Source organism: Panthera onca, chromosome F2 (genome assembly GCF_046562875.1).
Source record: "Panthera onca isolate mPanOnc1 chromosome F2, mPanOnc1 haplotype 2, whole genome shotgun sequence".
NCBI classification, from domain to species: Eukaryota; Metazoa; Chordata; class Mammalia; order Carnivora; family Felidae; genus Panthera; species Panthera onca.
In genome coordinates this window covers 66415884-66433163 of record NC_138356.1, presented here as the reverse complement: position 1 = coordinate 66433163, position 17280 = coordinate 66415884, and the positions used below count along the sequence as shown (strand labels likewise).

The following is a 17280-nucleotide window of genomic DNA, read 5'->3' as shown; positions in this document are numbered from 1 at the left end:
TTGACCATTCTCATCTAAAGTAGTCATCTTTCCCCACGTTTCCCCGCTCCCACCCCGTCACTCTAGTGCATCATCCTATTTTATATTCCTTTTTTCCCCCCACTCTCTGAAATTATCTTTTGCACTTATTAGTAGTTGTCTAACCCCAACAGAATGTAAGCTCTAGGAGAGAAGGTACCACAACAGCTCTGATAGTCGCAGGATCCTCGGTGTCTAGAACCCTACCTAGAACCCTGGCACTTAGCCCTCAACAAACATTTGTCAAATGAAAGAACAGATGAGGAACTATGTACTTTATTTTCCTCCTTCCTTTTTAAACATCATCCAAGAGCACCCACCTGGATTACAACTCCGGCTTGAACTAGGTAGTAGGCGTTCAGCCTCGCCATTGGCTGGAGTATTTGCCGTTGCCCCTGGCAACCACTGTTTCCCACCAGTTGTGCCTTCGCCCCGCTTGGCCCCGCCCCATACCGTCCTTCCCCCGTACCGCGGAGCCGCGGCCCTGTGGTAAAATCGGTGCTTGCCCTTTAAGCGGCGGGACTTCTGGTCAACGTCTTCCGCGGCCGCCGGAAGGGGAAGTTTCGCTGCCGAACGCTCCCTCGCTCGTCCGAATTCGGTGGCGCCACGTCCGCCGATCTCCGCCTTCTTATCGGCGGCTTGGGCGGCTTCCGCCTCGACACCTTCCACTCGCTGAACGGGCCGTGTCGTGAGGGGCCAGGGACTGGGAGTCGGCGGCTGTGCGCATCCTGGCCACCTAAAAGGTGAAGATGTCGGACATCGGGGACTGGTTCAGAAGCATCCCGGCCATCACTCGCTACTGGTTCGCCGCCACTGTCGCGGTGCCCTTGGTCGGCAAACTCGGTCTCATCAGCCCGGCCTACTTCTTCCTCTGGCCTGAAGCCTTCCTCTATCGCTTCCAGGTACTGACCAGCGCGGAGGGGCGTGGAGACTACAGGTCCCAGGAGGCCCGGCGGTGACGGAGCGTAGACCGGCATGTCGTGGGCGCGCGGTGCCTGGTGGGATTTGTAGTGCGACGGCTCCAGCGGTTTAGGGCGAGGTCCTGTGGTTTGGGGGCGGGGTGGAGGCAAAAAAGGGGTCTGGAGCTAGGGCACGGATGGTTGGAGAAGTGGCTTTGGCCCATTGGGAAGGGACTGATTTTGCTCTTCTATTAAGATTATGCTCCCTGCTCTCTGCATTCAGAGAAGGAGCCAGTGGGAAGGTAATTCTGTGATCGTTGTTAATCTTTTGGACGCCGGTGATTAGCACCCTGGTTCTACCCGGAGCAGGTGCCCTCTGACCTTCCTCTGCCACTCACGTGGGTGCCATGAGGATGTCAATTTATTCAGCATTCAGCCGAGTACTTCTTATGTTAATAGAGGCTTTTTTTTTTTCTTTGCGGGAGTGGTTTGTGGTCAGATGCAAAGAGTGGGTTTGTTTATCTGCGTTCCACCTAGCCCCGACCTAGTATGTGACATGTAGTAGTAGAATGTATGAAGGGAGGAGTAAAGAGGAAATTGTTCCCAAAATAGAAGGCCTTGCTATTTAAGCATGAAGGAAACTTTCCAGGGTATTTCTGGCAAGGGAATATTAGTTTCCCGGAGATTATCTTTATTCACTGGATTCTGTGATTTAGATCTTTACTCAGTGGCAGGTCAGCTACTAAGATTTTACATTAATTTGAGCACATTAATTAGCATGTGGATAACCTGCCTTGTCTCCCCCCAGTTTACTGTTTCTTAGTCTCTGCTGCTTGTTCCTCATCATCCTGACCTTTAAATGTTGTGATGTGCCCCAGGGATCAGTTATAGGCCCTTTTCTCTACCGGTCCCCAGCTATAGGAAATCTCATTTAGCTTCATGGGTTTAAATACTTTCTATAAACTGAGGACTCTCAAATACAAATATACATATTTTCAGTCCAGATCTGTCTCCTGATATCCAACTGTCTGTTTGAAATTACCACTCGGATGACTAATAGGCATCTCAAATTTAACATGTCCCGAACTGGTTACCCTTTTCCTTTGCCCTAGAAGTAAAGAGCAATTTCATTATTGCAGGAGCTCAAGCTACCAGTTATGGAGTCATCGTCGACTTGTCTTTCTCCCACATCCCATAATTTGCCAGCTACTAGTTTGCTCTACTTTAGACATACGTCCAGAGTAACAGGTCCCTTTTCGTTCTCCATTGCAAGCCATTATCATTCCAGCTCAGGTCCTTTCCGTCTTTTCTGTAGACAGCTGGAGTGATCCTTTTGAAATATAAATCAAGCCTGTCTGTCCTCTATCCTGAACCTTCCATGTCTTCTCAAATCAGATGTATAAAATGCAAGTCCTTCCAGCGGCCTGCAAAGCCCCCTCCTGCCGCTCTGGCCTTAACTGCTGCTACTGTCCACCTTGCACCTTAGGCTCCGCAGTGGAATCCTTGCTCTTCCTTCAGCAGCTGACGCCCTCTCCTCAGGTTGCTAGCATGTGTTGTTTCTCTGTTTGAGGACGATAACCTTGATTTACCTCCTTACCTTCTTCAAGTCTCTTCCCGGTGCCACCTTATTGGCAAGGTGTTATGGATTGCCCTACATAAATTAATACCCCTCCTTCACTCCATCTCCTTTATGCTTAATTGTACTTGCTACATGTCACCTGTTGGCATTGGTTAGCTTCCCTTCAGAAAAGAAGGCGCCACGAGAACCAGATCCCTGACTTGTTTACCACCGTCTTTGTTACCTAGAGTAGGGCCTGGCACATAGTAGGTGCTTTCATGTTGGTTGAATGCATGGAAATAGTTGGCACTTGCCAGTGCTGGGCACTGGAGCTACAATAGTGAATAAGACAGAAAGTCCCAGCTCCCATGAAGAAAATAAGAGAGAGGCATATGATCGAGGGTGACTTAAGGCATATAACATTGGATAGAGTGTTCCAGAAAGGCTTCGGAGAAGATGCCTGAACTGAAATCCGAATGCCGAGGTGCCAGCTTTGGGAAGATCCGGCTCTGGGGACAGCCTTCTAAGAACAAGGGTTAGCAAGAGGAAGGCTGGGAGGCAGGCCCCAGAAACGGAAGGAAGACCAGATAGCTGGTTACAAGTCAGCTGTAGGGATGAGGATTGGCAGATGCAGACAGAGATAACCAGGGGTGAGTACGATAAAGCACGGATGGAAAGGTGGGCTGGGCTTGGGTTGTACAGGACTTTGTGCTTTGAACTTTATTTATTTACTAAAGAATTTTTTTTAATGTTTTATCTATTTTTTGGGAGAGAGAGAGAGCATGTGAATGGGTGAGGGGCAGAGAGAGGAGAGCAAGATCCGAAGCGGGCCCTGTGCTGACAGGCCGACAGCAGCTAGCCCCTTGTGGGGCTTGAACTCACAAACTGTGAGATCATGACCTGAGCCAGAGTCAGACGCTCAACTGACTAAGCCATCCAGGTGCCTCTGAGCTTTATTTTGAAGACACCAGGAAGGCTTTGGAGCATTTTGAACAGAGAACTGACAAGATTGCTTGACCGCTCTGTGGGACGGACTTAGCACCTGGGATGGGGGAGAGAGAGAAATCCAGTTAGAAGGCAAGAGAGATGATGTTTTGGGTCCGGGTGACTGCAGAGGTAGAAGTAGGTAGATTTTGGAGTAGCGTGGACAAGGTTGCTGCTGAATGAATGTGGCAGGGGAGTAGCTGAAGGAAGCAGGACTCAAAGATGCCGCTGTTTCCACAGTGGATGGTGGAGTCCTTTACCAAGTGGGAAATGTTTAGGATGGCGTAGGTTTGGGGGCCAGGGGAGGGTGTGGATGAAGAGTTTCTGTGTTGGCCATGTTACGTCTAGAGATGCTTCTTAGGCATCTGAGTGCAGAAGTTAAGCAGGCAGTTGGAGATTAGAAAATGATGTGGGCCTGCTGCCAGCTCTGGTTATTATTTGTGACCTAGTGGCTGTTGTGCACTTTGTGCCTGGTGGGTGGCATGCTGGGTAGTATGTGTGCAGGAGGAGCGGTGGTTGTAAGTCATTTTGTGAGAAGGATCTGGTCGAAACTGGCTCTTTGACCCTCCTTGCAAAATCTTGCTCACTTGTGTTGTCAGACTGGTAAAATAAGAAAGCCTTTCTAATAGACTGCAGGTGAATGTTGACAGATGTGCCTTGATTAGAAGAGTCATCATTCGTGTCCCCCCTCCCGTGCTTTTCCCATCTTCCTTACATTGTTTCGTCGTCCTGAGAGCTGGGAGAAGCAGTGGGGGGCAGGACAGTGCGCTGGTTGTCCAGATGGGAAAAGGCCAGTATCTAGACCTTCTCTCTGCTACTCTGGCTCGTGCCCATTCTGGACAAATTTAGCTTTCAGACCCACCTAGAGGAACTCATTTGCAAATGAAGCAGCTGAAAGAAAACCTGCATCTGAGAGGTCGGTGTGTGACAAACAGCATGCGGTGTGCTTTCTGCTGGAGGCTCATCTTTTCCTTCGAAGCTGAGCCTTGAACAGCTTAAAAAAAATTGGGGATGATTGATTTAGAATTGCGGATTCATGTTGGAAGAGATGAAAGTCCCTTTTCCTCCTTATCTTTAGGCTTCATCTGACTAGCTTGTTGGTTTGGAACTGCAGAGTTTAAAGTGTTATTTTTCTTAGTTTGGATGGGATGTTAAGACTCACTGTGCCGTTATCCAAAGTTCCTAGTCCCTCACGTTCAACACGCATTGATCAGATAGCTACTTCATACTGATGAAATAAATGTCTTCCTGCTGGTCCTTGATGACCTAGTCCTGCAGCCCTCGTGCTTTCTGAGCTCGTGTCTCCCAGGGCTGTCTATTTCTCTGGACAGAGGCACCGCACCTCCTTGCATCTCTGTTGTACTTCCACGCCACCTCGTTCAGCTCCCACGGGCATCCTGAGACCAGTATCACTCCGGTTTGTAGTCATCTCCAGTTCCGGTTTCTACTTTGGTGAGTCAGATAGTTTTGAGCTGCCTCTTTCAACTCCTTCACATCAAATCTACCAAAACACACAGTTAAGTGTTTAGCAAACATTTTTGAGGGTGATTTCTTCCAAGTCAGTTATCTACTTTCTCTTAAAATAGAAAGACCAAGGGATTTCAAGGAGTTGAGTCATGGTTCCCCAAGACCTGGCTCAGCCCCATACTCATTATATGCCCTCAGGCAAGTTACTTAGTACTCTTTCTGAGCCTCAGTTTCGTTACCTAAAAGTGGGGGTCATTTAATACCGTATGAACTCTGATCTAACTCCATAGATTATAAGATGCACCATCAATTTAATACAACTTTTTGGAGGGGAGGGAGAGTAGAAATTCCATTAAATGAATGTATTGGATTATAAGCCACATACTAATTTTAGAAACACAAAAATGAGTATCTTCAAATTGAAGAAGTATGTTATCTACTCCATGCCTCTGTCATGTAAAATTCATAGCAAAATGTAAAGTTCCCAGTATATATTCTCGTAATAAGCTGTTCAAAAATAGTGTCCATTTTTATTTTCTAGTGAATAGTAATTCCTTCCATTACTGCCTTTTCTCTCTGGGCAGTAAGAGTCTAATTTTTTTTATTTTTTAGTAAAAAAATTCTTTTAATGTTTATTTATTTTTGAGAGAGAGAGAGACAGAGACAGAGTGTGAGTGGGAGGGGTAGGGGTAGAGAGGGAAGGAGACCTAGAATCCAAAGCAGGCTCCAGACTCTGAGCTGTCAGCACAGAGCCCGATGCGGGGCTCAAACTCACAAACCGTGAGATCATGACCTGAGCTGAAGTTGGACACTTAACCGACTGAGCCATCCAGGGGCCCCGAGATTCTAATTTTAATTTGTAACTGAAATTGAAATGTGACTGCTGGATGATTATCCTGTATTTTGCCCCCTTAAAAGCATCCTGACTTCACGCGGGAAGAGATGAACTCTCAATTTCCCTCATTTGTTTTCAGGAATGAGAAGAAATGGCACCCGCCAAATCTGTGATTTGGGCCTTGTGCTTATATTTGCCAAGCTTTTGCTTTATGTTATTTACCTTTAACCCGATGATAGCAACCCTAGCAGATTGAATTAAGAGCGTATTAGGGAAGGGGCACCTGGGTGGCTCAGTTGTTTAAGTGTCAACTCTTGATTTTGGCTCAGGTCATGATCTCAGAGTTTGTGAGATTGGGCCCTGCCCTGGGCTCTGTGCTGACAGCAGGGAGCTTGCTTGGGATTCTCTCTCTCCCTCCTCCCTCTCTTTGCTCCTCCCCCACTCACGTTTGTTCACTCTCTCTCTTTCTCGCAAAATAAATAAACTTAAAAAAAAAAAGCACACTGGGGAAGAGAAACCTATACATGCATAACCAGAAGGGAGATGAACTTGGTCTCTAGGCTGAGCATGGAAGTAGCCTCAAGGTTTCGATTAGAACTTAAGTGGCTAGTGTTTTGGTATGTATAGCTTTAATGTCTTTCCTTAACAGTCCTGTCCACTTCAGTCCGCTTTATACATTTACAAGTTGTTGAATTTTTAAAAACTGAATACCTGTGTGTAACCAGCACCCAGATCAAGAAGCAGAACATACCAGTAAACCTTCCTGTAGCTCCCTTCTGGTAACTGCCCCCTCCAAGGGTAACTACTATCTTACCTTTTAGTATCACAGATTGCTTTTGCCAATTATTTTACTTTCTATGAATGAAATCTTACGGTATGTATTCTATTGTGTCTGGTCTCTTTTTAACAGTGCATTTGAGTCACTAGTACTGTTGCTCATGGGTATAGATTGTTCCTCCTCATATTGGTCCATCGTGTGACTAGATCACCATCTCTTTACCCCATTCTACTGATGATGGGTCTTTTGGATAGTGTCTGGTTTTGGCTGTAATGAATAGTGCTGTGAACATTCTGGTACATGTCTTGGTGAACATAGGTATGTGTTTCTGTTGAGTACATACCCAGGGGTAGGATAGATGGCTTCCAACAGCTCTTTTACAGTCCACAGTTGAGCCTCGGTGCCTTTCATTTTTCATTCGTTTTTCTTGCCTACCTAGGATGTTAAAAAAAAAAAAAAGAAAAGAAAAAGCCACACTTTGCTAACATCAGCATTTGGCACATGGATGCTCCTCTTCTTTCTTGTTTGGTGACCTGTGTAGAGTTTCTTACCTCCAAAGCAATCAATTTGTACCGTTTCAGAAAAAAAAAAAAAGTCTGCTTTTGGTACTTTAAAACTCCCCCCACTTTAGACTCTGGGTGGCGTTTGTCATTATTTCGGCAGCAGATTGTTTGGGAGAATTTTAGTTCAAGGCTGGCTGCCACCCACTCTCTCAACAGAAGCTGTGGGACTAGTAAGTAAAGAACAATGTCTTACCCCTTTTCAGAGGCCTTAGATGCCAGTGCAGCTGTGGGCCTCCTTCTAAGTGAGGGACTCTGCAGATCACCTAAACTCTCATGAGGGCCCAGCTTTCCTCAAGAAAAAGCTGGGGGTGATGATGGTTCCTACCTTGGGAGGCTGTGGGGATAAAATGAGCTGCTCCCCTCCCCTCCCCTCTGCCTGCCGGTCCCGTGCCCTCGGTGCTGCACCTGGCTCCCCATTGTAGGGTGGGGGCAGGCTCCCCAGGGCGGAAAGCATGTCTGCACTCCCAGCCCTGAAAATCCATTTTCTTATTCTAACTATTTGCATGTCAGAGAAAAGGAGGGAATTTAGCTGGGCCTCTTCATTGGGGATTCCAGAAATACATTACATTGTGTTTTTCCGAAGAGATAAGTTCTCTCCTGGTGTTTTCAAATTATCATTTTAAAGTAATACAAAAATAATATCAAGTCTCTTAGATCAATGAAAGCCAAGTATAACTCAAGGGTAAGCTTAATGAGCGGGGAAAAGAAGTGAGATATTTTGACAGACACTGATTTCCAAAGCACAGGTGCACACAGGGGCTAAAAATAGCATGGTGGCGTCAGTGTTAGGGGAAAATGTAGTCGGAAAAAAACAGGGTTTCTTTTCCAAAATCAGGTCCTGAGTAATTTGCAGGGATATGGAGGTAGCTTAAAATGGGAATTTGTAAAAACTATGTCAGTGTGTGTCTTCTAAGAGATTGTAATCATCATACACCTACACGTACAATTTTTTTTTTCAAAGCACCTTTGTAATCCGTTTTCTTAATTCCAACGTTTTATAAAATCTGTGAGCTAAGGAGGGCAGAGTCATAGGACAGACATCACCGGGTAGATGAAGATATACACTCAGAGGTCTAGACTTTTCCAAGGCCCTGCGGCTACTTAAGAGCCAAGGCCAGGGCTAGCTTGCTTCTGGTCTTTGCCCCCAGTGCTTTTCGTAAGCAGGGAGAATCAGGATTATACAAGTATAGGAGGACTTAAAATTTTTACTAGTTGTAATTATAGCTCATAGTAATGATGCCACTTGTGAGAGACATTGTAAAAACAGGGGTTTTGTGTCATAAACTCTGGAGTCGAGCTGTCTGGGATAAAATTCTACCTCCCCCACCTGCTAGCTATTATTTAACCTTTTCTCATTTCTGTTCTTCATCTGTAAAATCTGCCCCCTGAGTCAGTGCATGTAAATGAGCAGAATAGCACACTTTTTTTTTTTTTTTTTTAAACCACCCATCAGAATAGGGCAAGTATTAGTCTATCATTCCCCTTTTACGGATGGAAATTGAGGCCCGGAAGTGATAGCTTGTAAGCCAGACACTTAACATCTTGGTGTTCTCAAATCACTTCTGGTGAGAACTTCTCACTCACAGTCCTCAAATCTTTTCCGTTAAATGATGCGTCTATGTTAAAGTTGTAAATAAATCCACATGAGTTTTAACTTATTTTGTTTTACTGGTTTAATAGAGGGTTCTTGCAAAGTCACTCTTCTGGGTGTTTTTATAAAGCGCGTTTTCTTCCGCAGGGAACGGAGCCGTGAGGGCTACATTCCTGTACTCGGAGGGTGTAACGTGGCAGCTCTGTGTCCGGCCAGGCGCCACCGCCAGTGTCCCCCATTCCAGCCACACCCACACTGTCAGCAGTACCTGTTCAGTGCTCTTGCAGTTCTCTCGGACTTTAGTCGTTTTCCCAAGACCAGACCACCCCTCCCTCGTGCTCACTCTTTGCTTCTTCACATGACCCACTACTACCGAGAACATCTGGATGCCGGGGGGCGGGTCTTTCATGCTTGCCAAGCGAGACACACAGCTCTCCAGGCAAAAGCCAGCATTATGCTGGCATTTCCGAAGGACTGGGAAGGTCGTCTACTTCAACCACTATTATTATTTAAGGTTGTTCGGGGGTTCTAGCCAGTGAATTAGACCAGAATGGAATGAGATACAAAATTTTATTTACAGATAGAGTTGTATACTTTGAAAGCCCAAGAGGCTCAGTTTTCAAATCTATTACAAACAATAAAGTAATCCAGCTAATACTACAAACAGTAAGGTAATTCGGCTTTGGTGGTTTGGTATTAGAGCTAGAAAGCATAGCTCAACAGAAAACTTCTAAAAGCTGTGAAAGACTTCTTCCTGGCTGGGAATGGTTATCACATTGATATAATAAAGATGCTGATTCTAGTTCTTTTGAGAAAATAAAATGTTGAGACCAGCCGAGAAAATCATGACAAATGTGGAAGAAAAACAGGAGGGGGATTATTTAATCATATCACTTTACCAGATATTGTTACATATTATAAAACTAGACATTAAGATAGCTTGATATTGATAGGGGAATTCAGTTCCAAACAGGATAGCATTTTAATATAATAATAGATTTTAATATAAAAGGAAATAAATAGATAATGAAAATAGCTTTTCGGAACACCTGGGTGGCTCGATTGGTTAAGTGTCTGACTTCAGCTTAAGGTCATAATCTCGTGGTTCACGATTTCGAGCCCCATGTCAGGCTCTGTGCTGACAGCTCCGAGCCTGGAGCCTGCTTCGGATTCTGTGTCTCCCTCTCTCTCTACCCCTGCCTGGCTCGCACTCTGTCTCTCTCTCAAAAATAAACATTAAAAAATATTTAAAAAAAAAACAAGAAAGAAAGTAGTGTTTCAAATGAATGGAGGAAGTATGGGTTACTCTGTAAATGGGATTGGGAAAGCTGAGTGAGCACCTAGAAAAAGAAGTAGGTTATCTTCCTTACTCCTGAGACGAACATGAATGTGCCACGGACATGAATGTGCCACGGTAGGACTGTGAACATTTTGATACTCTTAAGTGGAGACGTAGCTTGTGAGCTACATGAGCATCCAAGTACACCCGACGGATACATTTGCCTACCTTAAATTACACTTTTACATGTCAAAATATGGCAAGAATACCGTAAAAGCATAGATGAATGGCCAGAAAATATTTGCAACAATGAGAAAGGGGAATTTCCATAATATATAAAGAAATGCAAATCTGGCAGGAAAATGAAGAAAGGAAGTGCTAAAGTTTTAAAAACAGTTCGTAAACACACACTACATGGTGACGGCGTGGAGAGAAGATGGGCATTAATGTACATTTTAGGAGTAAGTATAGGAGTTGGTTAAACATTTTTGTAGGCATTTGGCAATGTCTACCAAAATTAAATGCAGAAGTCTGTTAATTTAGCAGATGAACTCACAGGATTTGATCCTATATGTAAGTGTATAAAGAGGATATTCGAGAATATTCAACCGCGGCCTTGTAACGGTTTAAACAAATTTTGGACCTTCACATAAAAGGAATACTTTACAGCCAATAAAAATATCTTGTCAAGGGACTTAAACAAGGCATAGAACCATGCAATACAAGGTAGGATGAAAAAGAATGAACAGTAGTAACACATAATGTTATTGAAAGAAATACAAGAAACTGATTGTTGTTGATGGAAAGGGAATCAGGAGATGAAGGTCAGGAGGAAGACTTCCTTCTCATTGTAGACTTTTTGGTAAGTGTGTGTGTGTGTGTGTGTGTGTGTGTGTGTGTTGAGGGGATGGGACAGTTGTAAAGTCATATATCCATATTGCCTAAATAGCACAGTGATTTGAATAAAAACATTTCTATTTTACTTTTACCTTTTGAAAATGACATTTTTTGGTAAGGTTTATCACCCCGGTATATTCTTTCTCCCAAAAGGAGATATTACTGTGCAGCCGGAGCCTGTCTTTATAATTCATTTTTGACAGGCTTAACTATGGCCCTTCTCCCAGTAAAGACTAACCATATATTTCCTTAGTATTGATTTTTTTCAACTTGGTTAGGAATATTTATTGCTTATATTACATGATTTTATTCCATCGCTTTGCAGATTGGTATGATGGTAGCTGATGGGAGCTTTTCTTCAGTGTTCTTGAATTATATTGGTGGTATCCCTTTGGTTGCTTTCATCACAGAGGAGAATGTTTTGCAAGGGTGAATTTTGTTGAGTTAAAAAAAAAAAAAATTTAACCAGGCTTGGAGAAACTAACCACTGTGTCTGTTTTGATCTGGACAGATTTGGAGGCCAATCACTGCCACCTTTTATTTCCCTGTGGGTCCAGGAACTGGATTTCTTTATTTGGTCAATTTATATTTCTTATATCAGTATTCTACACGTCTTGAAACAGGTATGTTGTCCATAGTTGTCTTAAGATTTGTTTCTAATTCACCAGTTCTAATTTACCAGTTACTTATTGGAAGAATTTTGAGGGCAGTTAGCTTGTAAGGAAATGGCATAATGATAGTAAATGCTCAGTAGTAACTGTGCCAGGACTGTACTAGGCACTTCGTTTATTTGATTTTTAATCCTCATGACATCATCATGAAGCATAAGTAACAGTGTCACCATTTTATAGGTGAAAAAAAATGAAAGACCAGAGCTTAATACATCTTGTCCCTACCTTGTCCTTAGTGGCTGAGTTGTGTGCCTCTCACTTAAATTTGACTTCTCACCCGTTTCAGTCACATGGCACTCATTTGTCCTTTATTTTATTTATTTTTTAAGTTGACTTCACACTCCGTTTGGAGCCCACTGTGGGGCTTGAACTCACAACCCTGAGATCAAGACCTGAGCTGAGATCAAGAGTTGGACATTTAACTGACTGAGTGACCCAGGTGCCCCAGTCCTTGTCCTTAAATGTCAACTGGGCTGAAGTATATATATCTCCCAGACTGGGGTTGAAAAACACTTCTTCATACTATGAAAGCCTTAAGTTATTCTCTGTGATTGAATTACTCACTTTTGAAATATATAACTGGGATTTAATAATATGGTAGTTTATTAGATAGGACCGCCCATATGGTGTTATGGGTAAGTTTTTTTGTTTGTTTGGTTTTTTACAAAAATCTTTTCTTAAAAGTTTCTCGGTATTGTTATTTCCTTTGTACAATACCTCGTGTGCTGTTCTGAGTTGCTTATCCTGAGAGCAGTAAATTGATGCTGCTGGGTCAAAATGTGAACAAAGTTTTATTAAGCCTAAATGATTTTGAAAAGGTTGGCCGACTCCAGAGACCTTATAAACCTGCTGGCTGTTAGCTCAGGGTAGAGAATTCTGAACCACCCTTAAATCTAAGTCAGTTTGAGAATTGAGAATCAGTCTCATAACTGTGGGGAAGTAGAAGGATGGGCATTTGGTGTCAAATGTGTTTTCCTTAAATTGGCATTTGCGCAAGGTGCTTTTTAAAAACAAATCACGGGGCGCCTGGGTGGCGCAGTCGGTTAAGCGTCCGACTTCAGCCAGGTCACGATCTCGCGGTCTGTGAGTTCGAGCCCCGCGTCAGGCTCTGGGCTGATGGCTCGGAGCCTGGAGCCTGTTTCCGATTCTGTGTCTCCCTCTCTCTCTGCCCCTCCCCCGTTCATGCTCTGTCTCTCTCTGTCCCAAAAATAAATAAAAAACGTTGAAAAAAAAAAATTTAAAAAAAAAAAACAAAAAAAAAACCAAATCACTACATTAAGTGTCAGGTCATCGACTCTTACCACCGGAAGGGACCTAGCCCATCCCCTTAGTTTTATGGAGGAAAAAGAGGAGATTCGGGGAAGGAAAGTGGCTTGGCGGAGGTGAAACTGACCCACAGTCTCGCGACCACAGCAGGGGGCTTGGACCTAAAGCCCCCAGCATATGTGATTTTTATTCTCCCCTGTCCCAGTTGAACTTGCTAGTAATGCTGTAGCATTCTACCCCCTGGTGTAATTTCATTGAGGATTGAGCCATTGGAGTAGTATTATTTTATATCAGTAGGAGATTCTAAGTGTGGATGATCCATGACTAGTTTTTCAAAATTTTGTTACAGAAAAACTTCAAATGTACACAAAAGTAGTGAGAAAGGTTAATGAACCTTTGTTTTCCTTTTTGTTGAGATAAAATTCACAGAACATAAAAGTGACTGTTTTAACCATTACAAAAAAATTTTTTTTAAACATTTGTTCATTGTCTAAGAGAGAGACAGAGCACGAGTGGGGGAGGGACAGAGAGAGAGGGAGACACAGAATCGGAAGCAGGCTCCAGGCTCTGAGCTGTTGGCGCAGAGCCTGACGGGGGGGCTTAAACTCACGAACAGTGAGATCATGACCTGAGCCGAAGCCAGATGCTTAACCCACTGAGCCCCCCAGGCGCCCCTGTTTTAGCCATTTTAAAGTGTACCGTTCTGTGGTCTCTGGTCTAGTTGCAGGGTTACGCAGCCACTACCAACCACTGTCTAATTCAGTGCATCTTCATCACCCCCCGAAACCCAAAGCAGTTACTCTCTATCTCCCATCCCCCCCTTTCTCTAAGCTCCTGGCCAGCACTGAGCTACTTTCTATGCATACGGATTTGCCTATTTGGGACACTTTATGAGTCCTTCTGTGACAGGCTTCTTTCAGTTAGAATGTTTTCAAGTCTTACCCATGCTGTAGTATGTGTCCACCTGCCTGCAAGAACCCCTTTGTAACTACTCCTCGCCTTGAACTGTTATCTCCTAGCTGATCATATTTGATCTCTATTCATGTCTGTCCTCCCACCCCTGATTATTTGAAGCAAATGATAGCAGACATGATATCATTTCATCGGTACATTTTCTAATATTTATCTCTGAAATTCGAGGACTTAAAAATAATCTTAATACCGTTATGAAGCCTAAATTGCAATAATGCCATGACCATATTTTATTTGTAAGTTGTTTTCTCTCCGTTACTTGAGGCCCTGGAACCCACTTACCCACCCCTCCTATCTAGTCAGGTAATATAACTAATTTGTAATACCTGAATAACACTGAAGATCAATCTGTAGGATTATTAGCCTATTGATCTCTTTTATTTGCTTTAATTCTTTTAAGCCTCCCCCATTCCTTACTGAGCATTTTGAAATTCTAGAGCTGAGAGGTACTATTTCAAGTTTTATTGATATATAATTCAAATACTATACAGTTCAACCCATTTAAAGTGTACAATTTAGTGGGTATTCATAGATTTGTGCAATCATCACTATAATTAACTTGAGAATATGTCGTCACCACAAGAAGAAACCCTGTGCCCATTAACGGCCATTCCCCATTTCCATTCAACCTGGTCGTCCCCTTAAGCTTTTAGGCAACCACTGGTCTACTTTCTGCCTTTTTAGATTTGCCCATTCTGTGCATTTCTTATAGGCAGCATCATACAATAGGTGATCTTTTGTAACTGGCTTCTTTCACTTAGTGTTTTCAAGATTCTTCCACGTAGCATGTGTTAGTACCTCATTCCTTTTTATTGCCAAATGAGATTCCCTTATATGGTTATTTTTCCCATTTTTTTTTTTTTTAAGTTCATTTGTTTTGAGAGAGAGTGCGAGTCGGGGAGAAGCAGAGAGGATCACTGTGCTGTCAGTGCGGAGTCTGACGTGGGGCTTGAACTCACAAAACTGAGATCATGACCTGAGCCGAAACCAAGAGTAGGATGCTTAACCCACGGAGCCACCCACGTGCCCCGTGTGTTTCCACTCATCAGTTGATGGACATTTGACTTGTATTCGTTTTTCACTGTTATGAATAATGCGGTTCTGAACCCTCACGTTGAGAGGAACTTTTGAGACCTGCCCATTTAAAATAAGATTGCGCCACGAGAAAACAATGGTCTGGAGAGGTGGTGACATGCCCCAAAGGTCACAAAGCTATTTGAGATAACATGTCTGGGACTGGAGCCCTGGTTCATTGATTCCAGTCTTCCCTCCGCCATACAGCCTCACGGTAACAGCCTGACAATGTGTTTGCCACCTGCATATTTTCCTACCTGAGTCAATGAAATATACAGCAGTGTCGGCTTATTTATAAGGTTTCTGATTTGAACTGGAAGACTGCAGTTTGAGACCACTTACTTTATAAATTCCCAGTTGCACACTTGCCAAATAATATAGTATTGTAATTTATGTGATTACAGTAGCTTAAGTATTCAATCCGAAGAATGCTTCCGAATCACAAAGTCAACAGGAGCACCTGGCTGGCTCAGTTGGTAGAGCATGCGACTCTTGATCTTGGGATCACGGGTTCAAGCTCCACACTGGACGTGGAGCCTACTTAAAAAAAAAAAAAAGAAAAGCAAATTTTACTAAAATTCAGAAATTAGCTTTGATTCATCATAGGGATCCCCATCATTGAGCTTCCTTAACACTGTGGCTAAAGCGTGCCTTTGAGACACCAGGGGAGAAATTAGGGAAAGAAGGAGAGACTTTTGCCGGAAACTTTTTTTCTTTTAGATAGAATTTTTTCCCTGTCTTTCTGAGACTTGTTAGGATTTAAAAACAATTTTTTTTTAATGTTTTTATTTATTTTTGAGACAGAGAGAGACAGAGCACGAGCAGGGGAGGGGCAGAGAGAGAGGGAGACACAGAATCTAAGGCAGGCTCCAGGCCCTGAGCTGTCAGCATAGAGCCTGACGCAGGGCTCGGACTCACGGACCAAGAGATCATGACCTGAACTGAAGCCGGATGCTTAACCGACTGAGCTACCCAGGAGCACCCCCCTCCTTTAAAAAAATTTTTTTTTAATGTTTTTATTTATTTTTGAGACAGAGAGAGAGAGGATTTTGTTTTTTAACTGACTACATATCATGCGATTATGAGGGGGTGTGGAGGGGAGGGAAGGTAGCTGTTTGAGCTAGAATGACCTTACAGTCATTTGCGTGTGGTCTCTGCCTCTCTTCTGGTCTCCCACCTGAAGGCATGAGGGCTCACCCTTAGAAGGAAGAGCAGGGCCAGTGTTGATTGTTCGGTCCAGGAATAAGACGGAGCCTGGCGTTTGGTGTGGTGACAAGGGCACTGGACTTGTAATTACATTTCGCCCTGCTTATAACAAGCCATGTGGTCCAGGTCATGTAACTTTATTTCCTCGTCTTTCCCTTCTACCTCCCGGATGTGGTCTGAAGGTGAAGAGTCAGAGTCTATGGGAAGGTTTGGCCGTGCCCTCACTCTTCCCCTCCTCCAGCATTGTTTTCCCTTGCTAGAATGTAAGCCAGAAGAAGGAGACTGAATCTTCTCAAGAAAGCCCAGTGTCAGAGTGAGAGTATGTGAGTGTGAGTGTGTGTGTGTGTGTGTGTGTGTGTGTGTGTGTGTGTATCTAATAATAACAACAACAGTAAGATTCTCCCAGCATAGTCTTCCTGGAGACACAGTGGCAGGCCAGACAGATGGGGTCCCTCCAGTATCAGAGCTTATGGTCTCGCAGAGGGAGGAGGGAGACAAGTGATCACAGATGTGTCATCGGGCCACGAGGAGAGCCAGGAAGGAGAGGCCGACTAGTTGTGAAGCCTTCAGGGGGTGGGAGCTCACTGGCAGTGGAACCGACTGCCCTCCCTGCGGGTCTTACAGCTTGTGGTAGTTGGAGGATGGTAGTTACTGGAATTCGGTTAGGAGAACACAGATTAGCCTTACTCAGTTGACTGTAGTTCAGGGATTTATTGGAAGACATGGTTTTAGGTATTTTAAAAATTTTCCTTTTTTTTTTTTTTTTTTTACTTGTGAGGAGAAGTTTAAAAATATTCTCATTTTGGCTTTCTCTAGAATTTTTTGAAGCATTTCTCTACATAGAAATCACTTTGTTCTGAAATTCTGGACCGTGACATTTGGCTTATTTTTGTTTCTAGGAGCTTTTGATGGGAGGCCTGCAGACTATTTATTCATGCTCCTTTTTAACTGGATTTGCATCGTGGTATCCTTTAGTCTGTGACTTTGGGCCAGAAAGAAACCATTTTATTTTCAGGTTTGGGAAAGTAGACGGTATTGTGTACAGCAGTTCAAATGATAGCATTTGCATCTTTGTTTACTACAGTTCATAATTAAGAATAATTAAAGTTCGCTTTGAGAGCCGTAGTCAATCATACGGCCCTTGAGTGGTGCATTCTCTTGCCATTGCCTTGGTGGGGTTTTCCACATTTGGTTCAATTGTATTGCTGTCCCTCTTGTTCCC

General features: G+C 43.6%; 1 protein-coding gene across 2 annotated transcripts in view; it reads left to right on the top strand.

Moving 5' to 3' along the window:
- Window positions 1-517: 517 nt before the first annotated feature.
- Window positions 518-17280, top strand: part of DERL1 (derlin 1) — a 28076-nt gene continuing 11313 nt past the window's right edge. The window contains exons 1-3 of one of the 2 annotated variants that reach the window (XM_060611240.3): window positions 522-920; window positions 11381-11492; window positions 16958-17022. In XM_060611240.3, the coding sequence (XP_060467223.1) occupies window positions 768-920; window positions 11381-11492; window positions 16958-17022 (330 nt within the window). In that variant the 5' untranslated portion in view covers window positions 522-767. Of the gene's footprint in view, window positions 921-11380; window positions 11493-16957; window positions 17023-17280 lie in introns of both variants that reach the window. The other variant, XM_060611241.3, reaches the window with a different exon arrangement.